This window comes from Erinaceus europaeus, chromosome 2, assembly GCF_950295315.1.
Source record: "Erinaceus europaeus chromosome 2, mEriEur2.1, whole genome shotgun sequence".
Lineage (NCBI taxonomy): Eukaryota > Metazoa > Chordata > Mammalia > Eulipotyphla > Erinaceidae > Erinaceus > Erinaceus europaeus.
Window position 1 is genome coordinate 150,658,302 of NC_080163.1, and position 27,740 is coordinate 150,686,041.

General features: G+C 43.7%; 1 protein-coding gene across 1 annotated transcript; it reads left to right on the top strand.

Moving 5' to 3' along the window:
- Positions 1–377: 377 nt before the first annotated feature.
- Positions 378–27,740, top strand: GOT2 (glutamic-oxaloacetic transaminase 2). Its single transcript, XM_060185445.1, has 10 exons — positions 378–639; positions 11,037–11,193; positions 13,943–14,071; positions 17,060–17,119; positions 18,301–18,462; positions 18,719–18,823; positions 19,925–20,075; positions 21,403–21,568; positions 25,603–25,753; positions 26,516–27,740. The coding sequence occupies exons 1-10, from the start codon at positions 551–553 to the stop codon at positions 26,636–26,638; spliced, it is 1,293 nt and encodes a 430-aa protein (XP_060041428.1). The 5' UTR covers positions 378–550; the 3' UTR covers positions 26,639–27,740.

The window sequence follows — 27,740 nt, forward strand, 5'->3', positions numbered from 1 at the left end:
AGCTCTCTTGTAAAACTGGCAGGGTAGATATAGATTAAAATGAAGCACAAACTCCATTTAAAGTGCATTACAGCTCAGGAACCAGCTCCCCCTGGGCAGGAGAAGGGAGGAAAGGGCACAAGAGGCCACAGCAGTCTCCTTTATCTAGGGGCACATGTCTCTCTCATAGCTTTGTGATGGGCTTTTAGGCATCCGTGTGGCTTTAGGCAGTTTATATATCGCTCTTTCAAACTGGTATCAGAGCCCTTTGGCCTCTTTGGCCTCAACCAATGAGAGTCGCGATACCCTGTGTCGTCACCGCCTTCCGGAACCACGTGTCCCGGTCCTGCAGTCTCGGTGCGGGGAGCGACTCACCTTCCCTGGAGGACGCGCCGCTGGGCTCCGGCCGCCAGGGTTCGCTGTGACGCGGCTCGAGCGGGCGTGCGTGCGCCGCTCTAGCCTGGCCCGGGAAAGCCACTGTCCTTACCTTCAGCAGGCGCCGCGGCTCGGTGTGCACCATCTGGCCGTCCGCTCCGTCCTGCAGCCTCCCACTACCCTCTCGCCGCCCACCATGGCCCTGCTGCACTCGGGTCGCGTCCTGTCGGGGGTCGCCGCCGCCTTCCACCCAGGCCTCGCCGCCGTGGCGTCTGCCAGAGCCAGGTAAGCAGAGGCGATGGAGACGGAGCCGGGACTAGGGCCCTGCCCTGCAGAGTGTCCGGCTCCCCACGACATCCGCATGCCCCCCATACACACACAACACACACATTGAGTAGGTGCGTGTGCACACACGCACTCATACACGCTTTCCCTAACAACCCCTGGACTTTACTGAATGAGGGACTTGGGAGGGAGGGAGGGGGAAGGATTGAACAACGCGCTGCACAATGACCTCTTCCCCGGCTCCTATATCCCTCTCCTCCCCTGTCCTCCGGTACCGCTGGAGAGCGAGCCAGCGCCTTCGCGAAGGTTAGGAAGTGTGGTCCTCCAGGGCACCCGGATTCCCATTCTAGGGTAGGGGCGGGGGGGGGGCGCGAGAGGAGAACACGCGGTCAGTGGCGCCGGCAGCCTCGCGCGGATTGGCTGCCGTGCCAGGGCTGCCTCACACCGATTGGCTGCCGCGCGGCGGGGGGGGGCATGCCCTTGACCAGCGGTGGGGGGCGACGGGCACACCTGTCGCGCGTCCCGGGTGGGGGCGGTGGGCGGCCGCCGGCTGCCTTTGGAGCCCCCCCCCCCCCGCCCCGGGGCCAGGCGCGCGGGAGGCGGGTCGCCGGGGCTCTGGCTCTCGGGCTCGGCTTTTCCTCCTTTTCATCCTGTGACCTTGGCGCGCAGCATCCTTGCTCCGAAGTTACGGTCTGAGTCACCGGCGACACCCCGCCCACCGCTGTTTTGGCCTCTGAATAGAAAAGGGTTGAGGTGTAACCGCACCTTTTTTCTTTTCTTTTCAAGTCTTTTCGAAGTTCAGTTGTAGGGAAATCGTCTTTCTGCATCTCCCAGCTGGTCCAGCTCTTGCATTTAGTGACTATTTCGTAACCCGGGTTTTCTCAGCCAAGGAGCTGGACCAAATACGACAGCGAACGAGCTTGAGGGAGGGATAGGTGCCACTTAAAAAATAGCAAGCATGTAATTTCCAACGGCGCGGGGAATGTTACGGAGAAAAGAAAAGAAAAGAAAAGAAAGAAAGAAAAAAAGCAAAGGACTGAACAGGAAACGAGTTAGCAGTTCCCTCCTGGTGGAGACTGAGGGAAGCAGCTTTGGGCCATTGTCCAAACAACCCTAAACAGAGCTTAACTACTAGGAGGGAAGTCTTGGTCTCTCTTCTGTGGTGTGGCCTTTGGATTAAATGGGTACACGCTGTCTTGAAGCCAGCAAACAGAACAGTATGTCCTTTCCAAAGGCCCACACTGGCGGTCAGTGCACTTTCTCTTCTCCCTGATATGGTTCCTTCTTGGCCCAATGTCAAGGTGTGTGTGTGTATGTGTGTGCTCTCTAAACCGGCCTAGATTGAGTATTATTTCAGACCTTGTTTGTCTTTTTCTAGTTGATATGACAAATATAAACATTTTAATATTGCATCAGATTAAATTTAAATATTCAGGGAACTACAGTTGTGCAAAATAAACACAAAAAAATCAGAGTACAGCCTTTTGAGAAAGTACTGTTAAAGTGTTAACGATAGTGAAGGGCCAGTTGCCATATCTCACTATGAACGTTAACTATTCAGACTCAAAGAAGTAAGAACTATCATTCCTGGGAGTCATGGTAGGGCAGAGGTTAAGCCCACGTGGTGCGAAGCACAAGGACCAAGGACCGGAGTAAGGATCCTAGTTTGAGTCCCTGGCTCCCCACCTGCAGGGGAGTCACTTCACAAGTGGTGAAACAGGTCTACAGGTGTCTTTCACTCCCCCTATCTGTCTTCCCCTCTCTCCATTTTTCTCTGTCCTATCTAACAACAATGATGTTGACAACAATGAAAAACAAGGACAACAAAAGGGAAATTAAATAAATATTAAAAAGAAAAAACTATCATTCCTGCTACTATACAAGTAATCTTTAATGAAAGCTAAGTAACAAAAGTAAAAAAAATTTATTAATATATTCTATCCATTGACATTTCCTCTTTTATTTTAATAGTTCATTCTAATACAATAAAAGCTTGGATTGGTATCCTGAAGAACTGCAAGATTATTCTATGAAATATTTTATTTTCGTTCTTAGATTATAGCAATAGAATTCTCTGAGACTGTTGGATAGTATGCCAGCTCCCCCTGGCTTCTGCTTAACCATATGCCTATATAGGGGTAGATTTAATCCCATTCAAAGCTTTGGTCTATTTACATAAATCACTTTTACATTTACATAAAGCACTCCAGGGCATTGGTGGTTCAGTGATAGGATTCTCGCCTGCTCTGCCCCCTCCTTGTCACACTCTGATTTTCACCAGTCACTTTTCTCTCCGCCCTCTCTATGTCACATCCTGTTTCCACCCTACTTGGCAAGTATATATAAAGACAGCATTGTGAGTTTTAGGGTACTTGAGTTTAGCTTAGCTCGTCTTAGATTGTGCTGCGTCCTGCATGAATAAAGAGATACTGCCTATAGCTCAACCATGAGTCCCTGGTCGTCTGTTACCCGCCCGTGAAGCCAGCCTGGCAAAAACAACCTAGCCCGGGCAAAACAACATGAGACCAGCTTTTTTATTATTATCATTATCTTTATTTACTTATTGGATAGAGACAGCCAGAAATCGAGAGGGAAGAGAGGGAGAAAGAGAGAGACCTGCACCACCGCTTCACCACTTGCAAAGCTTTCCCCCTGCAAGGAAAGACCAAGCGACTGGACCCCAGGTCCTTGCACGTTATATATAACATGTGCATTCAACCAGGTGTGCCACCACCCAGCCCCTAACCCAGCTGTTTTGTTTAGCTGCATTTAAAAACAGAAATTAGTGAAGTTTATTCTTGTTGGTCATTGATACAAAAACATGTTGACATGGGCCAGGCAGTAGCACACCTGATGAAGCATGCACATTACCAAATACGAGGGCCCAAGTTCAAGCCCTGGTCCCCACCAGCAGGGAGAAACTTCTCAAGTGCTGAAACAGTGCTGCAAGTATCCCTCAGCATACTTTCATGAAATCAGATATAGGGCAGGGAAGGTAGCATAATGGTCATGCAAAGAGACTCTTGTACCTGAGGCTCTTAAGTCTTAGGTTCAATCCCCTACACCACCATAAACCAGAGAGCTAAGCAGTGCTCTGGTTAAAAAAAAAAAAAAAAAAGGGAAGAAGAAGGAAGGAAAGCAACCAGATATCATTACAGTAGAGTGAAGGAAAATGTGTGCTAGTGAAAGGGAAATAGCTCAGCTAGCAGAACATCAAGCTTGCATGCCTGGCTTTACTGGTGCCATGTGTCCCAAACTGATGCTCCTATGGACCGACAAGTCAACGCCCATGTTCAGCGGGGAAGCAATTACAGAAGCCAGACCTTCTACCTTCTGCAACCCACAATGACCCTGGGTCCATGCTCCCAGAGGGCTAGAGAATGGGAAAGCTATCATGGGAGGGGGTGGGTTATGGGGATTGGGTGGTGGGAATTGTGTGGAGTTGTACCCCTCCTACCCTATGGTTTTGTTAATTAATCCTTTATTAAATAAAATAAAAAAAAAAAAAGAAAAAAAAACTGATGCTCCTTTTTAAGTTTATTTATTTTCCCCTTTTGTTGCCCTTTTTTATTGTTGTCGTTGATGTTATTGATGTCGTTGTTGTTAGATAGGATAGAGAGAAATGGAGAGAGTGGGAGAGAAAGACAGACACCTGCAGACCTGCTTCACCGCCTGTGAAGCGACTCCCCTGCAGGTGGGGAACTGGGGACTGGAACCGGGATCTTTATACGGTCCCTGTGCTTCGCGCCATGTACGCTTAGCCCACTGCGTTACCTCCTGGCTCCCACTAGTGCTCTTTTTTTTTTTTGTCTCAGCTTCTCTTTCTCCCTCATTTCATTTGAAATTCTTAATCTCATGCATAAATGAATCTTTTAATGTATATACTGTTTCGTCAATAAAATATTAAAGTTAGGGTAAGGTAATATCTGTTACTGTTGTGAAATGTAATGATACGTCCTTAGTTATTTAAGATTGATTAAATCTGATGGATTTTTAGTGAAATAACCAAAGGAGTAGCACAAGATGCTTTAGAACGGCAGTGTACAGTAGAGTCTTAGTGACCAAGGTTCAAAGCTGTACTATTTAATTTTTTATTTACTTATTTATTCATGAGAAAGATAGGAGGAGAGAGAGAAAGAACCAGACATCACTCTGGTACGTGTGCTGCTGGAGATTGAACTCAAGACCTCATGCTTCGGAGTCTAATGCTTTATCTACTGCGTCATCTCCCAGACCACATCTTTGGCATTCTTTGTAGCTCTGTGTTCACAAACAAGCTAACCTGTCTTGTTTTAAAGTAAGAATGTAAGAAAAAGCATTTTTAGGGGCCAGGTGGTGGCACCTGGTTAAGCGCTCACACTACAGTGTGCAAGGACCTGGGTTCAAGCCCCTGGTCCCCACCTGCTTTCCACAAGTGGTGTCTTCACAAGCTTTCTGTGAAAAAGAAAGGGCTAGCAAAATAACTTAATTTGGATAGGGTGCTACATTGCCATGTGCAATGTCCAGGTTTAAGCCCAGTCCCCTCACCATCACCAACACACACACACACACACACACACACCGAACTGAAGGAAATGTAAGTGGTATGGATTCTCTCTCTGCTTCTCCATCTCTAGAAAAATCAGCCTGGAGCAGTAATCAAGGAAAAAATTCTAATTGTGAAGCACTAGGTGAACTCGAGAAAAATTGCAAAGTATTTGAATTATGAGAATACTTTGTGCCCTTTTTTGACTAGTTAGTCAGTGTTGCTCAATGACTGAGGCTTGGAGCCTATGTCCAAAGTGCATAGATAGGAATCTCTTTGTAGGGGGAAAAAAAAACCTCTTTGTAGGTCACAGGTTGTCAACATCACTTTTGTACATAGAAATAACACTGTTGCTTTCATGTAGTATTATATACCTTAACAAACATCAGAGTTCTTACATTGTGGATGTAGTCTTTTTTTTTTTTTTAAATAATTTTATTGGAGAAATAATGGTTTACAGGACAGTTGTTGACACATGGGTACAATTCCCCCCCCCCTTTTTTTTTGTTGCCCTTGTTGTGGGTATTGTTGTTGATGTCGTTCGTTGTTGGATAGGACAGAGAGAAATGGAGACAGGAGGGGAAGACAGAGGGGGAGAGAAAGATAGACAGACACCTGCAGATCTGCTTCACCGCCTGTGAAGCGACGCCCCTGCAGGTGAAGAGCCGGGGGCTCGAACTGAGATCCTTACGCCGGTCCTTGAGCTTTGTGCCACGTGCACTTAACCCACTGCGCTCCGCCCAACCCCCATGGATGTAGTCTTTATCCTTTCAAGGAATGGGGTAGTGAAAGGCACCAGGGACCTGAATATGTTTACTGGTAAAGTGCTAGTTAATAATACTTGTTAATCATATTAATAGATTGATTTAATTCCTGTTCAATATTTTCAAACTGCTCTTAGATTTCTCCTTAAGATATATGCCACTGAGGGGTGGGGGATATAGGGGTGGGGGAGATAATGGTTGTTCAAACAGATTCTAATGCCTGAAGCTCTAAGGTCTGAGGTTCAATCCCTCACACCACCATAAACCAAAGCAGAGCTCTGGTAAAAACAAAAGATACATACCACTGTTGGTCCAATCTCTAACAGAAGATAATTGGCTTGTTTTCTGGGTCCTGGAAATCCAGGACCTCAAACTTGAAACATGCACTCTACTACTGTACTATAAACCCAACCTCCAGACTATTATTTCTGAAGAATTTCTGAACTACATAAGCTTTGGAAAGAACTTAACATAGGGGCCAGGTGGTGGCACACCTGGTTGAGCTCACGTTACAGTGCACAAGAACCCAGGTTCAAGCCCCTGTTCCCAACCTGTAGGGGAAAGGCTTCAGGAGTGGTAAAGCAGGTGTCTCTCTCCTTCTCAATCTCCCCCTTCCCTCTAGATTTCTAACTCTAATAAATAAAGATAACCAAAAAAAAATTTTTTTTAAAGGAAAGAATTTAACATATGGTGGCCTGGAGGATAGCTTTGCAGGTGGAATGTTGAGTTTCCATGTGTGAAGAAACCCTGAATTCTCCCAGTATCGCATATGACAGCAGTGCTGGGGGGGTCGGGGGAATCTACATCTCTCTCATAAAAATAAATCTTTATGTGAACTGAAGGCTGGTACAGTGGTTAAAATGTTGAAGTCTCAAAGCGTGGGGTCTTGAGTTCAGTCCCCAGTATCACACATGCCATAATGGTGCACTGGTTCTTTCTCTTTCCTCTTCCTCTCAGTAATTTTAAAACGGGGGCGGGGGCAGTAGTGCAGTGGGTTAAGCGCATGCGGCGCAAAGCGCAAGGACAGGTTTAAGGTTTCCTGTTCGAGCCCCCCGGCTCCCCACCTGCAGGGGAGTCGCTTCACAGGCCGTGAAGCAGGTCTGCAGGTGTCTTTCTCTCCCCCTCTGTATTCTCCTCCCTTCTCAATTCCTGTGTACTATCTGATGACAATGACAGCAATAACAACAACAACGATAAACAACAGGGCAACAAAGAGGAAAAATATCCACCAGGAGCAGTGGATTTGTAGTGCATTTCACTGTTTACAACAATGATACCTGCTGGCCTCTGTCTCCTCTGACTGAAGAGTCTGCAGACAGCCTTCTTTTTAAAAGTGAAAATTGTTCATTTTTCTGCAGTCTATCCTTGACATTCAAACTATTGCTTTCACTCATCGGTTAATGACAATGAAGTAAATAGGCAGGTGCCTCCATGTTTTCTGGATATGAACTGAGGTAGGAAATAGTGTAAAGTTTCTCCAGACCTAGCTAAGTAGTGATAATAGAAAAGAAAAGAAACAACTGTATTTGATCAGAGTCTTGTGACCATATGCTCCTTGAATGTTGTGCGTGTTGCCACAACAGTGGTTCCAAGTAAAAGTGTTGTAGTAGTAATTTAGTAACAATGATAGCAGCTAATATCAAGCACTGTTCAGTGCCAGACTGTTCTGAATATTTTATGTCTAATGACTCCTTTCCTCCTCCAACTTTGTGAAATAGATACTATGATGCCCCCCATTTTACAGTTCAGGAAAATTGAAACTTAGAAGTTTGTTGGCCTGCCTGTGCTCACATAGCTGATAAGTGTTACTTGAATCCATGCAGTTTTCCCAGTATCATCGTTTCCCATGGTGAGCATTTAAATGGAGTGAAAGTATGAGAAATTAAAAAATGGGGCCTGGGTGGTGGTGCACCTGGTTGCACTGTGTTAACAGTGTGCAAGAACCCGAGTTGAAGCCCCCAGCCCTCACCTGTAGGGGGAAAGCTTTGTTAGTGATAAAGCAGTGCTGTAGGTGTCTCTCTCTCTCTTCCTCCCCCCTTCCCTCTCAATTTCTGGCTGTCTTTATTCAATAAATAAAGATAATATTTTTTTAAAAGGGGGAAATCAGAAAATGGAATGAATGGTACAAACCACTTATAACTGTTAAAACTGAGGCAACTTTTGACATAGTAGCAAAATAAAAGTTATGCTCTGGTTTAAGTTAGCACTTGCCTCCATCATCCAGTCTCCCCTTAAGGAGGAATGAGGTGCATGAATGCTGACTGGCTGCAAGTTCAACAAGAGAGCCATTGTTGGGAAAGAAATTCTAATGAAATCATTCACTGAACTTGGCAGCATAGTGAGCACAGAGAACTGTCACTGTACCCGTGAGACTGGGTAGATGATTACTAGGAAACCCTGAACTATTTCACTTAAGGGATTTGAAACCTTGCTTTCTCTACCTACTTCTAAGAACTTCCTACTGCAAAACCCCAAACTCTTTATTTAAGATTTTTGTTAATTATTATTATTTATTAATGAGAAAGATAGGAGGAGAGAGGAAAAGAACCAGACATCACTCTGGTACATGTGCTGCCAGGGATCAAACTCCGGACCTCATGCTTGAGAATCTAATGCTTTATTCACTGTGCTACCTCCCGGGCCACCCCAAACTCTTTCTTACCACGTTCTTTGTTCTTATGCTTCTTAGTATAACTTTTTTTTTTTTCTTTTGTATGGGATCATTTTCTCTTAGCTCATAGGTTACCATCTTATGGAAGTTTTCCCAAACCTTTACTCTTCTTTCCAGACTATCAGGCCCTCTCCTCAAGACCCCCATAAATCCTGTTCTGTGCCCTGAGACTGTCTTTATCGACCCCTTGATGTAGTTCACCCCCTACCCTGCACTGTTTAAAATCCCTAGTGGTTGGGAGTCGAGCAATAGCGCAGCAGGTTAAGCACACGTGGCACAAAGCGCAAGGACCAGCCTAAGGATCCCAGTTTGAGCCCCCGGCTCCCCACCTGCAGGGGAGTCGCTTCACAAGCTGTGAAGCAGTTCTGCAGGTGTCTCTCTTTCTCTCGCCCTCTCTGTCTTCCCCTCCTCTCTCCATTTCTCTCTGTCCTGTCCAACAATGATGACATCAATAACAATAATAATAACTACAACAATAAAAAACAAGGGCAGCAAAACAGAATAAATAAATAAATTTTTTTTTAAAAAAATCCCTAGTGGTCATCCTACTGAGCTAATCTGGTAGTGTCTTACTCTATGTACCTTACTCTTTTTTTTTTTTTCTGTGTCCAATCACCTTTATTGGAAGCTTCCCTATTCTTTTTTTATATATATAAAAAGGAAACACTGACAAAGCCATAGGATAAGAGGGGTACAACTCCACACAATTCCCACCACCAGAACTCCGTTTCCCATCCCCTCTGCTGATTGCTTTCCTATTCTTTATCCCTCTGGGAGTATTGACCCCAAGTCATTTTGGGATGCAGAAGCTGGAAGGTCTGGCTTCTGTAATTGCTTCCCCGCTGAACATGGGTGTTGACAGGTCGATCCATACTCCCAGCCTGCCTCTCTCTTTCGTACCTTACTCTTAGTAGATTCTTAGTGATATATATAGGGCCTGGGCGGTAGCGCAGCAGGTTAAGCACACATGGCGCAAAGCGCCAGGACCAGGGTAAGGATCCTGATTAGATCCCCCTGCTCCCCACCTGCAGGAGGGATCACTTCAGGGGTGGTGAAGCAGGTCTGCAAGTGTCTTATCTTTCTCTCTCCCTCTCTGTTTTCCCCTCCTCTCTGATTTCTCTGTCCTATCCAACAGTAATGACAGTAATAACTTAACAATAAAACAAAACAACAAAAGTAACAAAAGGGAATAAATAAATAAATAAATAAATATCTTTTAAAAAGAAAAATGCATGACCTTAAAATTAAACATATGGCTGTAAAGAACCTGACTAACATGTATCTACTAATGTTATTTATTAGAGTTAGGGACACGTTACAGTGTACAAGGACCCAGGTTCAAGCCCTGGTCCTCACCTGCAGAGAGGAAGCTTCACGAGTGGTGAAACAGAACTGCAGGGGTATGTGGATGTGTCTCCCTATCTCTCCCTTCTCTTTAAATTTGTCTCTGTCTCCATCCAAAATAGAAATATAAAATATAACAATAGTTTAAAATAGAAAGAGCACCAGAACAGCACTCTGGCATATATGATTCTGATAATCAAAATCATACTTGCAAATCTGGTGCTGTGACCACTGTGCAACCTGGGCCACTGTTTTGTTCGTTCCTAAATAGCCAAGGACATAAAAAGTGTCCAGATGAGCAGCTGTATTCTGCTAAAACATAAAGTCTCTACTATCTAAACAGGCTACACATAGGTCAAAATAAAACTTTGCTACTGTAGGTGAAATTGTTAACCACTAAGCTAGGGAAGAGATTGAGCAATCTTTGTTAAAATGTTAACATATTTTATAGTTTCTTTTCAGACTTGAAATTCACTTTTATATCTTGACCTTAAATGCTCTTTCAGTGTAACAAAGACCATAGTATTAGAGAACAGTCACTCTAGGACATTGCACACAATCTTTTTTCCCATGTAGAACAACAACAACAAAAAAAAAAGTTTGGGGATTAACTCAGTAGAGGTAGAGCACATGCCTTGTATGCACAAAGGCCTGGGTTCAGTCCCTAGCATTGCATATGACACAGTGGTGCTCTGCTTACACACTAAGAGAATTAAAGTTTGGTTTGTTTTTTTTTTTCTAAAATAAAATGTAACAGTTGTTGCATAATTATTGATCAAAAAGTTTGAATATAACACTATGTAGGACACTTTTACCAAAGCACTGCTCAGCGGAGGATTGAATTTGGGATTTTGGAACCTTAGGCATGAGAGTCTCTTTATCTGCCCTAATGCCTTTTTTTTTTTTTTTTAGACTTATTTTATTTGGTGGAAGAAATAGCATAATGGTTATGTAAAAGAACTTTCATGCCTGAGACTCTGGGGTCCCAGGTTCAGCCCCAGCATCACCATAAGCCAAGGCTAAGCAGTGCTGGGGGGGGGGGGTATGTGAAATCTGCCTGCTATAATTATGATTCATATGTTTTCCATTTTAGCTCCTGGTGGACACATGTGGAGATGGGACCCCCCGATCCCATCCTGGGAGTCACAGAAGCCTTTAAGAGAGATACTAACAGCAAAAAAATGAATCTGGGAGTTGGTGCCTACCGGGATGACAATGGAAAGCCTTATGTGCTCCCTAGTGTTCGGAAGGTGAGTGAAAAATTACTGGATTGGGGTGGGGGGTAGGAGGTAACACAGTGGCTAAGCACATACAGCGCAAGGACCAGCATAAGGATCCCAGTTCGAGCCCCCAGCTCCCCACCTGCAGAAGGGTTGATTCACAGACGGTGAAGCAGGTCTGCAGGTGTCTATCTTTCTCTCCCCCTCTCTGTCTTCTCCTCCTCTCTTGATTTCTCTGTCCTGTCCAACAACAATGGCAGCAACAACAATAATAATAACAACAACAATGATAAAGAATAAGGGCAAAAAAGGGAAAAATAGCTTCCAGGAGCAGTGGATTCATAGTACAGGCATCAAGCCCCAGCAATAACCCTGGAAGCAAAAAAAAAAAAAAAAAAGTACTGGACTCGGAGTCAAGAGACCTAGACGCTAATTCTAGTGCTTTTGGGTTACTTGTCAGGATCTTCACAACTATAATCTGAAACCAGCCCCCATCACAGAGGGCGGGGAGAAACAGGCCGCTCCAGGTTGGTTGTTCATTTAAAATTAACAGGGGAATTTAGTTGTGGCAACCTCAAAACAAGAGTTTCTTTATACATATCCCACACCACACCCACCCACCTTCAAAAGTTTATACAGAGGTCTTAGTGTTTTCAGTAATGCAGTTCAGATAGTCTCAATATACACTACACATCTCAGGGCTATATCCTTGGTACAAGTTTCTGGAAACATTCCTATGGTAAGGAGCCTACAGGCACCAGTCATATAGTTATGATGCCTTGGTTTCCTTCCCCAGGAGGCTCTGCCTGCTTGGATCACTTGGGTTTTTTGGGTGTTAGTCTCTATAGCTTTGAATGAAACTGAGAGATTGGAATGAAGTGGCTTTTTTCAAAATTAAACATCTGTGATTATCTATAAAATAAGCATAGTGTCATCTTTAACCCAGAAGCTCACAAAAAGACCAAGAATTTAAATACTGTCTCTTGGTGATAGACTAGCTCAGGGTCTCAAAAGTCAGTACAGTAATAGACCAGGAGATGAATGAACCACTGAAGAGATTTCTGAGTATATGGGAATATTGGGTGTCATCTCTATAATTCTTTGAGTAGAAGAAAGGATTCAAGAAATTGTTATAACAAAACAATTCGATCAAGAATTGACTATTTCCAGGTTTCTGGTCATTTAGGGATTATTTTTAGTTTCTGGAAATCAAGTTTGTTTTGTTTTATGGAGCTAAAAACTCAAGTATGGAATTTTAGCAGTCTGGGCTGGTTTTTCAGAGATAGCACAGCATTGGAGCTTACCCCAGTGCAGTAGCATCTCATGTGGTACAAGGGTTTAAACCTGGACTGCTCACATAGCCAGACTCACGCCCTAGGCAGTGAGCTGTTTTTCTAGCCTTTAGTAAGTTAGTGTAAAATGTTTAGTGTGTGTTTGCTGTTGCAAGCTGGAACATCACCACAGACTTTTGTACATTACCTCAGTACCTCTTCACCCTAATTACATGAAGTGTTCCTGTAGTCAACATGTGAGGAAGTTGAGAATCAAGAAGGTTAATAATTTGCCCGGGGTCATACAGCTAGGAAGGGACAGACTTTGAAGCCTGAAGATCAATAGCTACTTCAATTAACACTTTAAAGTTACTAGACTGTCACATGCCTTGAAATAGTTCTCTTGTATTTTAGTTTGATTTTATCATCTTATATATTTTTATTGTATTATTAAGATATAATTGACATACAGAAACTATATATACTTAAAGTATACAATGGGTAAATTTTGACATATATAGTTGTATATAACCAACCTCCCACTTCAAGATCTTGTATCTTTTTTTTTTTTTTTTACCAGAGCACTGCTCAACTCAGGTTTGGGGGAGGGGGGTTGAACCTGGAACTTTGAAGCTTCAGGCACAAGAGTCTCTTTGCATGACCATTATTGCTATCTCCCCTGCCCCTTAACATCTATTTTTTAAAAAATATTTATTATTTATTTATTTATTCCCTTTTGTTGCCCTTGTTGTTTTTGTTATTGTTGTAGTTATTATTGTTGTTATCATTGTTGGATAGGACAGAGAGAAATGGAGAGAGGAGGGGAAGACAGAGAGGAGGAGAGAAAGATAGACACCTGCAGACCTGCTTCACCGCCTGTGAAGCTACTCCCCTGCAGGTGGGGAGCCGGGGTTCGAACCGGGATCCTTATGCCGGTCCTTGTGCTTTGCGCCACCTGCGCTTAACCCGCTGCGCTACAGCCCGACTCCCCTTAACATCTATTTTTAAGCATCACTTTTGAACTTTGTGTATTCTTTGAGTCTAGCCATTTCTTTTCTTGTCACTGGGGAATCACCACCATAAGCTGACTTTAAGATAGAGAAAGTGAGTCAGAGAGATACCAAAGCATAAAAGCTTTCTCTGCTGCATAGCACTCCCCATGCGGCATACTTGGCATTCAGACCTGTACCACGCCCATTACAAAATGAGCACCACCACCCCCAGGAGAGCTATCTCACTGACTGCCTCCTCTCCCTCCCCTATATAAGCTATTTAAAGGGTAACCAAGAGACATTGCATACACACCCACAAAATAATAAAATATGATACAACATGTTTCTGTTCTACAATATAAAACATGAAGTATCTGACTTACCCTTCTTTCTTGGACAGTAACTCCAAATTAAAATAATACTTTACAAAATTTAGCTTATAGAACATGAAATATTAACCATAGTAATTCTAAGTAAGGAGAGCAAACCAAATGGATGTTTTTTTCTCTTGTCTAGGCAGAGGCCCAGATTGCTGCAAAAACCCTGGACAAAGAATACCTGCCCATTGGGGGTCTGGCTGAGTTTTGCAAGGCATCTGCAGAACTAGCCCTGGGGGAGAACAACGAAGTGTTGAAAAGTGGCCGGGTAAGTAGAGGAGAGACTCTGGTATCATACACTTCAAAAAGTTGACCAATTTGAAGAAACAGATTAACCTCAGACATCTTCCTATTAACCAAAAGATGGGAATTTTCAAATTTGAAAACTCATAGAAGATAAGTTCTTAGGACAACCTTTAAAGTATAATGATGTCATCCTAATGTCTTGGTTTTTAAATTATCACTGTAAGCAAATTTGGAATAATTTAAGTAACTTTAAATAAGAAAAGTTAGACCACTTCAAGTGAGATGATTGTTTTTAGGTAACCACATTTGCTAATGTTGCTTCTTTTAATAGTAAATTAGGACAGATTTAAAATTTTGTATAATACCAATTAAGAAACATAATAGTAATCTGGGCGATGTAGTAATTTCACTAATAAAGTTATTTCAGAAATGGCCAAGTCAGTCATTAGCCTCCACCCCTTATGTCTAAGCTTCTAATATAGATGGAGGAGGAAGGCAGGAGACAAGCCCCAGGACTCGCCTGCACACATCTGCTGCCCCCCTTCTCCAGCTCTATAGAAGCCCTCTTGTGGTGGAAACATGGCGCTAGAGGTGGAAGCTAGAGGGCACCGGACATTCTGACTTTACAGACAGAATCTCACGTGCACATCACAGCAGCCTGTTTGCTTCTGCCAGCCTGTCAGCCACAGAGCCAGTATTTGTAATTAATTAGCCTGGTGTGGGTGGGAACAGCCTACCCCATGCACTGTAGCCTACTTCTTTTTGAGGTAGATATGGGGTTTTGTTTTGTTTTTCAGTGGATATGTTTGTATTTTAAATATTTCCTTGAGGGCTGGTAAGGTGGGGGGAAACACCACATAGCATAACTAAGCCAACATTTCTTCCTTCCTATACCCACAAAGCCAGAATAAATACAATTTTTTTCTGAGAAAGGTCTAAGTCCACAGGTTGATTTATTAGCTCAGAGCAAAGCATACATCCTTGACCCAAGGGTGATGTAGTAATGATAGTAAGTTGTGTGCAAAATGTGATTGATTGGTTGACTGATTGACACAGTCAACTTCCTGTTGACCCCTCATGAATACTTCTGCATTTTCTCTGTCATTTTGCTTAGTCTGTGTCCATCTAGCCACTTGTAACCTAATCATGAGACTGTCCTACCTTCTAATAAGTGCAACTGGTTTTCATTTGGTTTTACCACAAGAGTGCTCAGCTAGGTCTTATAATGGTGCCAGGGACTGAACCTGGACCTCAGAGCCTCAGGTATGAAAGGTCAAGCACTATGCTATCTTCCAAGCCTGCATCTTGGTTTTTATAAATTACTACATTATTATGCCTTTGTAAATCAGTGTACAGTTAGACTTTTCTGTCATGCTAGAGTTTGAAGAAATAAAGTTTGTTTAGTAAATGATTTGTTAGGTAGGTTTCCACCTGCCTTTTAATCCACTGCTGACCCCCTCCCCAGCCCCCACCAGTCTAGATTATAAATTTGGGTTGTTTTTTTCTAAGTCTTTCATTTCTGTGGTGCCTTAAAAATAATACTAGCAGCTGAAACCTATTTTGGTTTCTTATTCGTCTTCTAAAGGTGGCCAATTTGAAGAAAGGTTGATCCTAAGCATCTTCTTGTTACTCAAAAGATGTCCTCATATTCTGAAAACTCATGGAAGGCACGTGTTAGGACAACCATTAAAATATGGTGATGTTGGGAGTCGGGTGGTAGCTCAGCGTGTTAAGCACACATGGCGCAAAGCTCAGGGACGGGAAGAATGATCCCAGTTCGAGCTCCTGGCTCCCCACCTACAGGGGTGTCGCTTCACAGGTGGTGAAGCAGGTCAGCATGTGTCTATCTTTACCTACTCCTCTCTGTCCTCCCCTCCACTCTCCATTTCTCTCATTTGTCCTATCCAACAACAACGACAATAAAAATATATATATATGTGGTGATGTTATCCTAACGTGTCTGTTAACTTGCTTTCAAAGGAGCGTGATGTTTAAAAAATCATTCAGTTCCTTATTAATTCTAGAATGATATTTTAACACAGTGACTGCTCTTAGTGGTTTTCATTTGTTTGTTTTGTCTTATTTTTGTTTTTGTTTTCCATATATAGAGAACATTTCTTTTTTCAGATTAGGAGAAGTAATTTTTCAAATATTTTTATTTATTCCCTTTTGTTGCCCTTGTTGTTTCATTGTTGTAGTTATTATTGTTGTTGTTGATGATGATGTCGTCGTTGTTGGATAGGACAGAGAGAAATGGAGAGAGGAAGGGGAGAGAAAGATAAGACACCTGCAGACCTGCTTCACCACCTGTGAAGTGACTCCCCTGCAGGTGGGGAGCTGGGGGCTTGAACCGGGATCATTATGCTGGTTCTTGCGCTTAGCGCCACCTGCGCTTAACCTGCTGTGCTACCGCCCAACTCCCTAGGAGAAGTCATTTTTATGCCCTGAAAGCTTCTCATATAACAGCTTAGTGCTAAAAATAGGTCATGCAGAATTCATATCTTCATTAGCAGAAGTGTTGGAAACTGAACAGCTCTTTGGGAAACCTGGCGGAAAATCACTGTCTCAGCAACTGGGGAAGTGAAACAGTAGTACTGTTCCCTTGTTTCCAAGTATATGCATAGGCCATTGTCTTTGGACTCTGAAGAAGGAAATACACTAACTATATAGAACCTGTCTCTGTAAGCACAAGCTCAATTTTGTCAGGTTGTGGACCTGCAGAAAGTGTTGAACCTGGGGCCAGGTGGTGGCGCACCTGGTTAAGTGCGCATGTTACAATGCACTGGACCAAGGTTTGAGCAACCTGCCCCCACCTGCAGGGGGAAAGCTTTGTGAGTGGTGAAGCAGGGCTGCAGGTGTCTCTCTATCATCCCCTCCCCTCTTGATTTCTGGCTCTCTCTATCCAATAAGTAAATAAAGATAATTTTTTAAAAAAAAAAAAAAGAGAGCTTTTCTTAAAAAAAGAAAAGAAAGTGTTGAACCTCACTGATTGTGACTATTTCTCTTTCAGTATGTCACCGTGCAGACCATTTCTGGAACTGGAGCACTAAGGATCGGAGCCAGTTTTCTGGTGAGTCTAGAAACTCCTTCAGGGAAAAACTGAAAAACTATGTAAGTTGATGGTGATGGGATTTCCTATACTGCATGTGTTTGCTGACAAGAAGTAGATTTTCTCTTTCTACAAAATAGGACAGTCTCTTATTCTCTGATAAATAGAGTCAGAGGAAGAGCGAGAATGAAAATGTACAAAATCCTGAACTTTGCGCCACATGCACTTAACCCACTGCGCCACCGCCCGACCCCCGAGACAAGTTTTCATTTCCCCTGGGCAGACCATTTCCCCTCAGGTAGACCATTTATCAGAAATCAAGTGACACAACACATAGTTGTGGTAACAAACATGGTTTCGGCCATTGTATGTTGCAAGGAACATTCCACTTTGATGATTGCTCCCCCCCCCTCCTCCAGCACTCCCCCCTTCCCCAAAGCCTTATAATGCCTGTGAACACAATAAAATTTTGCAGCTTGATCAGAATCCTGTCTTGCTGTCGTTCTTTCACGTCTCTTGTCCCTGTCATTCCAGGTCCCGAGGTTCCTAGCCCCTGTTCACCACCCCGCTGGCCGGGGCAGATCTGAGCTCACATTCTGTGGTCATGAGTAGGAACGTTCCAAGCTGCCCCAATTTCAGGACCCATCTTCCTCAGAAAAAATAAAAAATAAAAAAAAAGAAAATGTACAAAAACACATTTATAGGCATATATAAAAATAATATATATACTTTGTTGATTGTATACTCTTACTAGGTTTTTCGTTTTTTTAATGTGTCTAATCTTTACAAAAAGGTTCAGTTATCTCCATTTTTTAAAATTTTTTTATATTTATTTTCCCTTTTGTTGCCCTTGTTTTTTTTTAATTTTTGTTTTAGTTGTCATTGTTGTTGAATAGGACAAAGAGAAATGGAGAGAGGAGGGGGAGAGAAAGATAGACACCTGCAGACCTGCTTCACAACCTTTGAAGTGACTCCCCCTGCAGGTGGGAAGACAGGGGCTGGAACCGGGATCCTTAAGCCAGTCCTTGCTCTTTGCAGCACCTGTACTTAACCCACTGCACTACCGCCCGACTCCTTATCCCTTTATTTTTATCATAGAAAGAAACTAAGTTTCAGTAGAGAAAACTGTCCTCTTGGTAAAATGTCTTTTTCTTTTCCTTCTCCTTCTTCATTTTCCCATCCCCTTTTATTCCACCTTTTAGCAAAGGTTTTTTAAGTTCAGCCGAGATGTCTTTCTCCCTAAACCATCCTGGGGGAATCACACACCCATCTTCAGGGATGCCGGCATGCAGCTACAAGGTTACCGGTACTATGACCCCAAGACATGTGGCTTTGACTTCACAGGCGCTATGGAGGACATTTCGGTAAGTGTAGTTTACAGGATGGCAGAGGTAGGGGGTGGGAGTGGGGGGTGAAAGAATGAGGAATAAATCTCCTTGCAAAGATTTTCTATCTCCTGGGTGGATCTCAGTATCTGGTTTAAATTGCTAGGGAGGAAGCTCTGGTTTTCTTTCTCTCTCAGTAGTAAATCTTTAAAAATAAAATAGTGACCCTCTAACATTTCAGGTAAACTATCCCCTTTAAAGCTAGAGAATTATTTCTTGATTGTTTTCTCTTTAGAAAATGCCCCAGCAAAGTGTTCTTCTCCTGCATGCCTGTGCCCACAACCCCACAGGCGTGGACCCTCGTCCTGAGCAATGGAAGGAAATAGCAACAGTGGTGAAGGTAAGGGGGAGGTGGGGAGGGTGAACTGACCAATGACTGTCCTGTATTTAATAACTAGCCTGAGATATTTCACTTGGTAAAATCCTAACAAGTGGGAGTTAGTGAACTTTAAGCCTGTATGACATTGTCACGTATTAAGTTATAAGAGAGAGCTCCCTGTTGGCTTAAGTAGCACTTCTCTAACTGATAATGAGCAGTTTGAAAATATTCGCTACTCAGCCTAGATATGGAGAATTCTTTTCAACTTTGTCATTGGCTAACCTATACAATAGGCATCTTCAGACCTTGGATGTCTGCTAATGATGCCTCCATTTGCCCTGGTATGGTAATGTGTTCATTGTCTTACCCACTTTTTTATAACTCCTGTCGTTGCCTTTGGGGAGGGGTCCAGAGTAAGGGGGCGCTGCTCAGGGTCCACAGAGGTGCTCACAGATTCTTCAGCCAGTTTAGGCTGCAGCCCCAGGAGTCCTCAGTGAAAACTTGCAGAAAATTTGCACTTGCAGAAGGTGGGGCGGGGGGAGAGGATCTGGAGGTGACCTGCCTTCAGGAGGGACTGAGTCAGGTAGGATGTAGCCCCACTGTGGGGTGTGTAATGATGGGAGCTTTAAACTGAGGGGTTGGTAGTGGGTGGGGCGTCAGGCATGTTCCCATCATCCCAGAGGAGCACTGGGTAGGTTTAGGGTGTCTCCTAGTTGATCTTGATGGAGTGCTTGGTGTAGGGGCTGGTCATTAGAGTGACTATAGCGAAAGAAACGACCAGCACCAGCTCCCTGGCCCCGGTTTTCTTGACGAACCATCTTTGTCACGGAGGCCTGCCCTTGCCGTTCTCATTGGAATTGTTATTCATGGAGTATCTCTCAGGAAAGGCAATAGTCAAAGTTCCTAGGAAAGAGGTTATTTCCTTCTGCTTCATGTCCCCATTTTTACCACTTTCGATTTCCTAAATGACAAACAAGATGACACAGACAAACCATTCATAGAGCACAGTTGAGATGAAATGCTTATAAATAAGTTATAAACCCAGTAAGCACATGTAGCCCCCTGGACCATCTTCACAGGGATTGCCTAGAGTGTTGATCATCTTTTCTGTTTTGTTCACAGAAAAACAACCTCTTTGCTTTCTTTGACATGGCCTACCAGGGCTTTGCCAGTGGTGATGGTAACAAGGATGCCTGGGCTGTGCGCCACTTCATTGAACAGGGCATTAATGTTTGTCTCTGCCAATCCTATGCTAAGAACATGGGCTTATATGGTAAGCGTGATGTGTGCTCTGATGAATTTGAAGACGAGCTAGGAGAGAATGCCACAGAAATGCAGAATTGGTTATGATTATATGTCTGGGGTATGTGTGCATCCCTTCTTACTCAGAGAAGAAAGACCAAGTTTAGATTTTTTCTTTTCTTTTTTTTTTTTTTCCTCCAGGGTTATTGCTGGGCTCGGTGCCTGCACCATGAATCCACCACTCCTGGAGGCCATTTTTCCCCCTTTTTGTTGCCCTGGTTGTTGCAGCCTCGTTGCGGTTATTATTGCCATTGTTGACGTTGCTTTGTTGTTGGATAGAACAGAGAGAAATGGAGAGAGGAGGGGAAGACAGAAAGAGAGGGGAGAGAAAGATAGACACCTGCAGACCTGCTTCACCGCCCGTGAAGCGACTCCCCTGCAGGTGGGGAGCTGGGGCCTCCAACCGGGATCCTTACGCCGGTCCCTGCGCTTTGCACTATGTGCGCTTAACCCACTGCGCCACCGCCCGACTCCGATTTTTTCTCCTTTTATTGTCACTAGGATTGTTACTGAGGCTTGGTACCTGCACAACAAATCCACTGCTCCCTTTGGGCCTCTCTCTCTTTTTTACTTAATAAGACAGGTGGACATTGAGAAGGGCGGGGTTTGGGAGAAAGAGAGAGAGCAAGCTGCAGCAAGCACTGCTTCACCGCTCAGGAAATATTCCCCCTGCAGGTAGGCACTAGGGGTTTGACGCCAGGTACTTGCACATGGTAACATGTGCTCTACAGGGTCCACCACTACCTGGCCCTTGGTTTAGTAGACTTTAGTGATCTTTGTATATCCTGAATTCCTCTAACAAAAAAAAAATGATTGCCACTTCTCTAAACAAAAAAGAAATTTATCAATCAATACACCCAAGAGAATGGATACGGTAAAAACAAACCTGAATATTACTGACTACTCAAACTTTCTGTTGTACCCTTATTCACTCTTGCAACTGTTGAAAACTGTATCAAAGAGGTAGGGGTGTGTGTGTGTGTGCACGCTTTTAAGTATTCCCTTTTGTGGCCCTTGTTTTATTGTTGTTATTGATGCCATTGTTGCTGAATAGGACAGAGAGAAATGGAGAGAGGAGGGGAAGACGGGGGGAGAAAGATAGACACCTGCAGACCTGCTTCACCACTTGTAAAGCAACTCCCCTGCAAGTGGGGAGCTGGGGGCTCTAACCAGGATCCTTTCTCTGGTCCTTGCGCTTCGCTCCACATGCGCCTGACCTCCTACACTACTGCCTGACTACCCATGATTTGCATTTGAAATAGGAAAACTAGACGATAAGGTCTGTTTTGTCTTTTCAGGTGAGCGTGTGGGAGCATTCACAGTGATCTGCAAAGATGCTGATGAAGCCAAAAGGGTAGAGTCACAGTTGAAGATCTTGATCCGTCCTATGTATTCCAACCCTCCTCTCAATGGTGCCCGGATTGCTGCTACTATTCTTACCACTCCTGATCTGCGCAAACAATGGTAAAGATGCATTGCCACTTTGCAGGGATCCTTCAAAGCTCTGAGGAATAGTACCACAGCTTCCATATGCAGAAAGGGAAGGAATGAGTGTCTTTTTGACAACACTTTCAAACAAATAAGTTGGTCTTTCCCTGTAATAAGAGATACATAATCCTGAAATAGTTCCTTTCATCCACCAGCTCTGCATGAAGTGAAACCTGCCTTCTCCCAAATTTAAGTTGAAATTGAAGCACCTTACATAGGAAACTTTTCTTAAGAATATATATTTTTTTAATTTTTTTTAATATTTATTTTATTTATTTATTCCCTTTTGTTGCCCTTGTTGTTTTTTTTTATTGTTGTAGTTATTATTGTTGTTGTTGTTGGATAGGACAGAGAGAAATGGAGAGAGGAGGAGAGAAAGATAGACACCTGCAGACCTGCTTCACCGCCTGTGAAGCGACTCCCCTGCAGGTGGGGAGCCAGGGGCTCGAACCGGGATCCTTATGCCGGTCCTTGTGCTTTGCGCCACCTGCGCTTAACCCGCTGCGCTACAGCCCAACTCCCTCTTAAGAATATATTATATTTGGGGGAGCCGGGCGGTGGCTCAGCGGGTTAAGCGCACGTGACGCAAAGCACAAGGACTGGCATCAGGATCCCAGTTTCAAGCCCCTGGCTCCCCACCTGCAGGGTGTAACTTCACAGGCGGTGAAGCATGTCTGCAAGTGTCTGTCTTTCTCTCCCCCTCTCTATCTTCCCCTCCTCTCTCCATTTCTCTCTGTCCAATCCAACAACAACAACAGCACTAACAATGATAATAACAATGGCAATAAGGACAACAAAAGGGGAAAAATGAATAAAGTTTTTTTAAAAAATTTTTTAAAGAATACTATATTTGGGAAATAGGGTGGGTGGGTAAAGGACAGCTCTTCAGGCAGGGTGCCTGCATTGTTATGCATATGGCCCAGGTTCAAGTCCCAATACATGACGGGTGCTATCTCACCAGAGGAAACATCAGTGCTATAGTGTGTGTGTGTGTGTGTGTGTGTGTGTGTGTGTGTGTGTGTGTGTGTGTGTCTCTAAATGGAAAAAGTGACCCATAGTGGTAAAATTGCACATGTATGACCACAAATCCCCACTTTGGGTAGTACAATATGGAGAGACCACAGTAAGCTAATGATACCTTGGATCTAGTCATGATCTTAGTGTCTTTAGAGTCTAGGCATCAGAGTGAATGGAGCTGAATGGATGGGGCCACAGAAAAATAAATGGAATGCCACCCCCAGAGGGGCCAGGGGCTCCCTCTACAATCAGTAATTGCACTGTGGGTCCAATGGTGCCAGCTTCTCATCCCCTCCCCCTTTTGTTGCCCTTGTTTTGTTATTGTAGTTATTGTTGTTTTTATTGATGTCGTTGTTATTAGATAGGACACAGAGAAATGGAGAGAAGAGGGGAAGACGGGGAGAGAAAGATAGACAGACACCTGCAGACCTGCTTCATCACTTGTGAAGCAACTCCCCTGCCGGTGGGGAGCCAGGGGTTCAAACCAGGATCCTTCCGCCGGTCCTTGGCCCTTCAGCTTCTCAATTTACAAGAGGATGAATCAGTGGTTTTATGTGCAGGTGCCCAATTTTAAAATGTTCAACTTGGTAGGGATAGATAGCCTAATGGTTATGCAAAGAGACTTTCATGCCTGAGGCTCCATAGTCCTAGGTTCAATCCCCCACACCGCCATAAGCCGGAGCTGAGCAATGCTCTGGCAAACAATAACAAAAAATAAAATCTGTAATGTAAAATGTTCAGCTGGGTTAAATAAAACATGACTAAGAAGTCTACTGACCTTTAATAGGTAGATTGTAACATCTTTTCTCACAGTGCATGGTATCAGCATAGATGATCTGGGAAAGTGAACACATTAGAATAGGGAGCAAAAATGAGAATGCTACAATACTAGTTAGCTGATTGGTGAGAGCCTACCAAGAGCTACCCACAATAGCCTGGGAGGAGGCACAGTGGAAGCATTGGACTCTCAAACATAGAGTCCCAAGTTCTATCCTTAGCATTAAAAAGTAATCTTCTGGTTGTTTCTCTTTTCCTCTCAAATTATTAAGTAATTTTTAAAAAGAATTTCCTGGGAGTTGGGCAGTAGCACGGCGGGTTAAGCGCATGTGCCTCAAAGCGCAAGGACCAGCTTAAGGATCCTGGTTCAAGCCCCCAGCTCCCTTCCTTCAGGAAAGTTGCTTCACAAGCGGTGAAGCAGGTCCACAGGTGTCTATCTTTCTCTCCCTCTCTGTGCCTCCCCATCCTCTCCATTTCTATCCTATCCAACAACAACATCAATGACAACAATAACGACAATAACAAGGTCAACAAAAGGGAATGATTTTTATTTATTTGTTAAAAAAAGAGGACATTAACAAAACCATAGGACAAGAGCAGTACAACTCCACAGAATTCTCACCACCAGATCTCTGTATCCCACTCCCTCCCCTGATAGCTTTCCTATTCTTTATCCCTCTGGGAGCATGGACCCAGGGTCATTATGGGATACAGAAGGTGGAAGGTCTGGCTTCTGTAATTGCTTCCCCGCTGAACATGGGCATTGACAGGTGGATCCATACTCCCAGCCTGCCTCTCTCTTTCCCTAGTGTGGGCCTCTGGGGTAGTGGAGCTTCAGGACACTTTGGTGAGATCATCTGTCCAGGGAAGCCTGGTCGGCATCATGCTGGCAACTGGAACCTGGTGGTTGAAAAGAAAGTTAACATACAAAGCCAAACAAACTGTTGAACAATCATGGGCCTAAAGGCTGGAATAGTGCAGATGAAGTGTTGGGGTACACAGTAGTCTGCAGTGAGTACCCCCCAATAACCCAATAGCTTTTTCTGCACCTGTGACAGCATATGACTCAGTCAAGGATAAAGAAATAGGGTTTAAGGGTGGAAGTAGATATCATAATGGTTATGCAAAGAGACTTTCATGCCTGAGGCTCCAAAGATCCAGGTTCATTCCCCACCACCTTAAGCCAGAGCTGATCAGTGCTCTGGCAAAAAGAAGAAGGGGAAAAAAAAGTGGTTCGGGAGGTAGTGCAGTAGATAGAAAGAAAAACTGTCAAGTACAAGGTCTTCGAGTTCAGTCCCTGGTAGTACATGTACCAGAGTGATGTCTGGTTCTTTCTCTGCCTATTTTCTTTATGAATAAATAAATAAAATATTGAAAAAGAAAAATACAGAGAGAAATAAGGCACGCAGCCAGAATGATTTTGAGAGGTAAAAAAATGTGAGCTACAGCTTATCAGTGCTTGGTCAGAATTAAACTACATTGGGGGTTGGGCCATAGCACAGCGGGTTAAGCGCACATGGCACAAAGCACGAGGACCAGGGTTCGACATTCGGCTCCCCACCTGCAGGGGAGTTGCTTCACAGGTGGTGAAGCAGGTCTGCAGGTGTCTGTCTTTCTTTCCCCCTCTCTGTCTTCCCCTCTCTCCATTTCTCTCTGTCCTCTCCAACAACGAACAACATCAATAATAATCACAACAAGGGCAACTAAAGGGGGAAAAAATGGCCTCCAGGAGCAGGGGATTGAAGGTGCAGGCACTGAGCCCCAGCAATAACCCTGGAGGGAAAAAAAAAAAAGAACTGCATCTCAGGGTTTATTTGGTTGGTTGGTTGGGTTTTTTTTTTTTTTTTTATCATCATGGGTAGGGGTAGATAGCATAATGGTTATACAAACAGACTCCCATGCCTCTGGTCACAGATTCAATCCCCCACAACACCATAAACAAGAGCTGAGCAGTGCTCTGGTAAAAAAAAAAAAAAAAACTAATTTTTATCATCTTTATTTATTGATTGCATACAGATAGCCAGAAATCAAGAGGGAAGGGATTGATAGAGAGTGAGACAGAGACACTCCTGCAACACTGCCTCACCAACTTGTGAAGCTTCGCCCCTGCAGGTGGGGACAAGGGGCTTGAACCCGGGTCCTTGTGCATTGTAGCATGTATGCTTAGCTAGGTGCTCCACCGCCTAGCCACCTCAGGATTTTTTTCTTTTCTGCAGGTTGCAAGAAGTGAAAGGTATGGCTGACCGCATCATTGGCATGCGAACTCAGTTGGTTTCCAACCTCAAGAAGGAAGGCTCCTCCCATAACTGGCAGCACATCACTGACCAAATTGGCATGTTCTGTTTCACAGGGCTAAAGCCTGAGCAGGTAAGTGGATTCCCATTTCTCCATATCCATGTGAATGTTCAACCCTTGCAAACCACAAATATTCCTCCTGTTTAGATTTGCCCTAAAAACAATAATTCAGGAATCATTCTAGGTAAAGGAAATATGTAGCATGCTAATGCTTAAGTTTTTTTTTTCCTACCTTCAGAATTCATCATCCTATTCTCTCTCTCTCTCTCTTTCTCTCTCCCTCCTTCCCTCCCTCCCTCCCTCCCTCCCTCCCTCTCTTGTCCGAGAGCACTGCTCATCTCTGACTTATGGAGGTGCTAGAGATTGAATCTGGGATCTTTAGAGCCTCAGGCATGAAAGTCTTTGCATAACCACTATGCTATCTCCCCGGCCCATAGTCCTACTTTTTTCTTTCTAGGTTTTTTTGCACATTTTCAGTACTCTCTGCAGACTCCCCACCCTCCTTCCTTTCAATAGCAGATAAAGGCAGAGAGAGAGAGAAGATGCCACATCACTTTTCATTACCTATACAAGTGCTTCTGTATGGGTTGGTGCCTCAAATGCAGGTCCTCAAGTGTGGTCATATGTAACTGTACCAGGTAAACTATCTCCCTCAATAACTATTTAGCTTTCTTTTACTCTAACATGCAAATTCTGGGAATAAGATTTAAGTGAAAAAAAAAAGTTTCTGTTTTGTTTTGTTTTGTTTTGTTTTTGCCTTAGTAGTTGTTTAATGTGCCATACTGGGGAAAATTTCCCTGCCAAAGAAGTATCTGAGTACTCTTCTCTCCACAGGTAGAGCGACTGACCAAGGAGTTCTCTGTCTACATGACAAAGGATGGCCGCATCTCTGTGGCTGGGGTCACCTCTGGTAATGTGGGCTACCTTGCCCATGCCATTCACCAGGTCACCAAGTAATTTTTCGGGTGAGAGGGAACAGAGACAACCTTCCTGTCTATTGTGTGATTCACACAGAGAAGAAGGAGGGTGGATGGTGGTGAGCAGATAATTTCTTTCAACCACAGTGCTTGAAACTCAGCGATCGAATGTGTTTCTTGGAAAAGAATGCATAGTGACTAGGGCAGCGGCAACTGTGGCTGGTATCTTTAACTTTGTGGCTCTAAACCAAACTTTTCCCTCATCCTTTTACCTTCAGCTTTTCCAAAAGAGTTTACAAGTACAAAAAGTCCATAGCCCGCCCCCCCCAAAAAAAAAAAAAAAAAAAAACCTGTCAGCCACACCATTGCAATATTTCAGAAGCTTTAACTAAAGTACCTTATGGTGCTAAGGGTTCCTTGGTGAGTCTATATAAAAAATAACATTAACAGTCAGCCTCATGGTTTTGCTCCAGTAATTGAACAACATGCCTGATCCACAGATGTCACTACAGAAATCATGTTTTCTAAAAGCCAGTGAATCTGTTGCCACTGCAGCAACGTAATAAAAGAAGCTGTTTCCCCATCTTATTTAATTCAAAAAGAAAGGAGACTCTTCTTTTTTTTTTTTAAACGTGTGGGCATTTTAATGATCCTCTCCTCTCTCCCTTATCACTATTCTTTTCCTTAGGCACAAAGATTTGTATTTAGCCTAGGTCTTTCATCTTACTCTACTTTCTAATAAAGCCCCAACCTCATGTTCCAGTATTTACTTGTATGATGAATGAAGAACAGAATTTACTACCCTTTACATGAAAAGATCATCGTCGAGAAGAAGTGACTGCACTTTGTTTCCACATCTTCTTCAGTGATTGTTTAATTTTCCCTTGTTGGGATTTTACCTCTGCCCAGTTGGACTGAGCAGCATAAGTCAATGCTATTGTGTAGTCACTCATTTCTCATTCTGAGTCAGGCATTACGAGGTAGAACCAACAAAGAAAGTGCTCTGGGCTTTGGCTTTAATCTTTATGTGCTGCCAGCTGGACTCGGGCTTCACCCTTCGAAGGATAACCACCATCTGCTCTAATCATGTAGACTTATTACAGTCTGGTTTCTCTGTTACAATAAAGCTGCTGTAGACCCAG

Bases quoted from the DNA above. Each gene is read 5' to 3' on its own strand.
- GOT2 (XM_060185445.1), top strand. From the start codon at position 551: ATGGCCCTGCTGCACTCGGGTCGCGTCCTGTCGGGGGTCGCCGCCGCC. The intron at 17,120-18,300 runs GTGAGTCTAGAA...TCCACCTTTTAG, and splicing joins GGATCGGAGCCAGTTTTCTG to CAAAGGTTTTTTAAGTTCAG. The intron at 18,824-19,924 runs GTAAGGGGGAGG...TTTTGTTCACAG, and splicing joins AAATAGCAACAGTGGTGAAG to AAAAACAACCTCTTTGCTTT.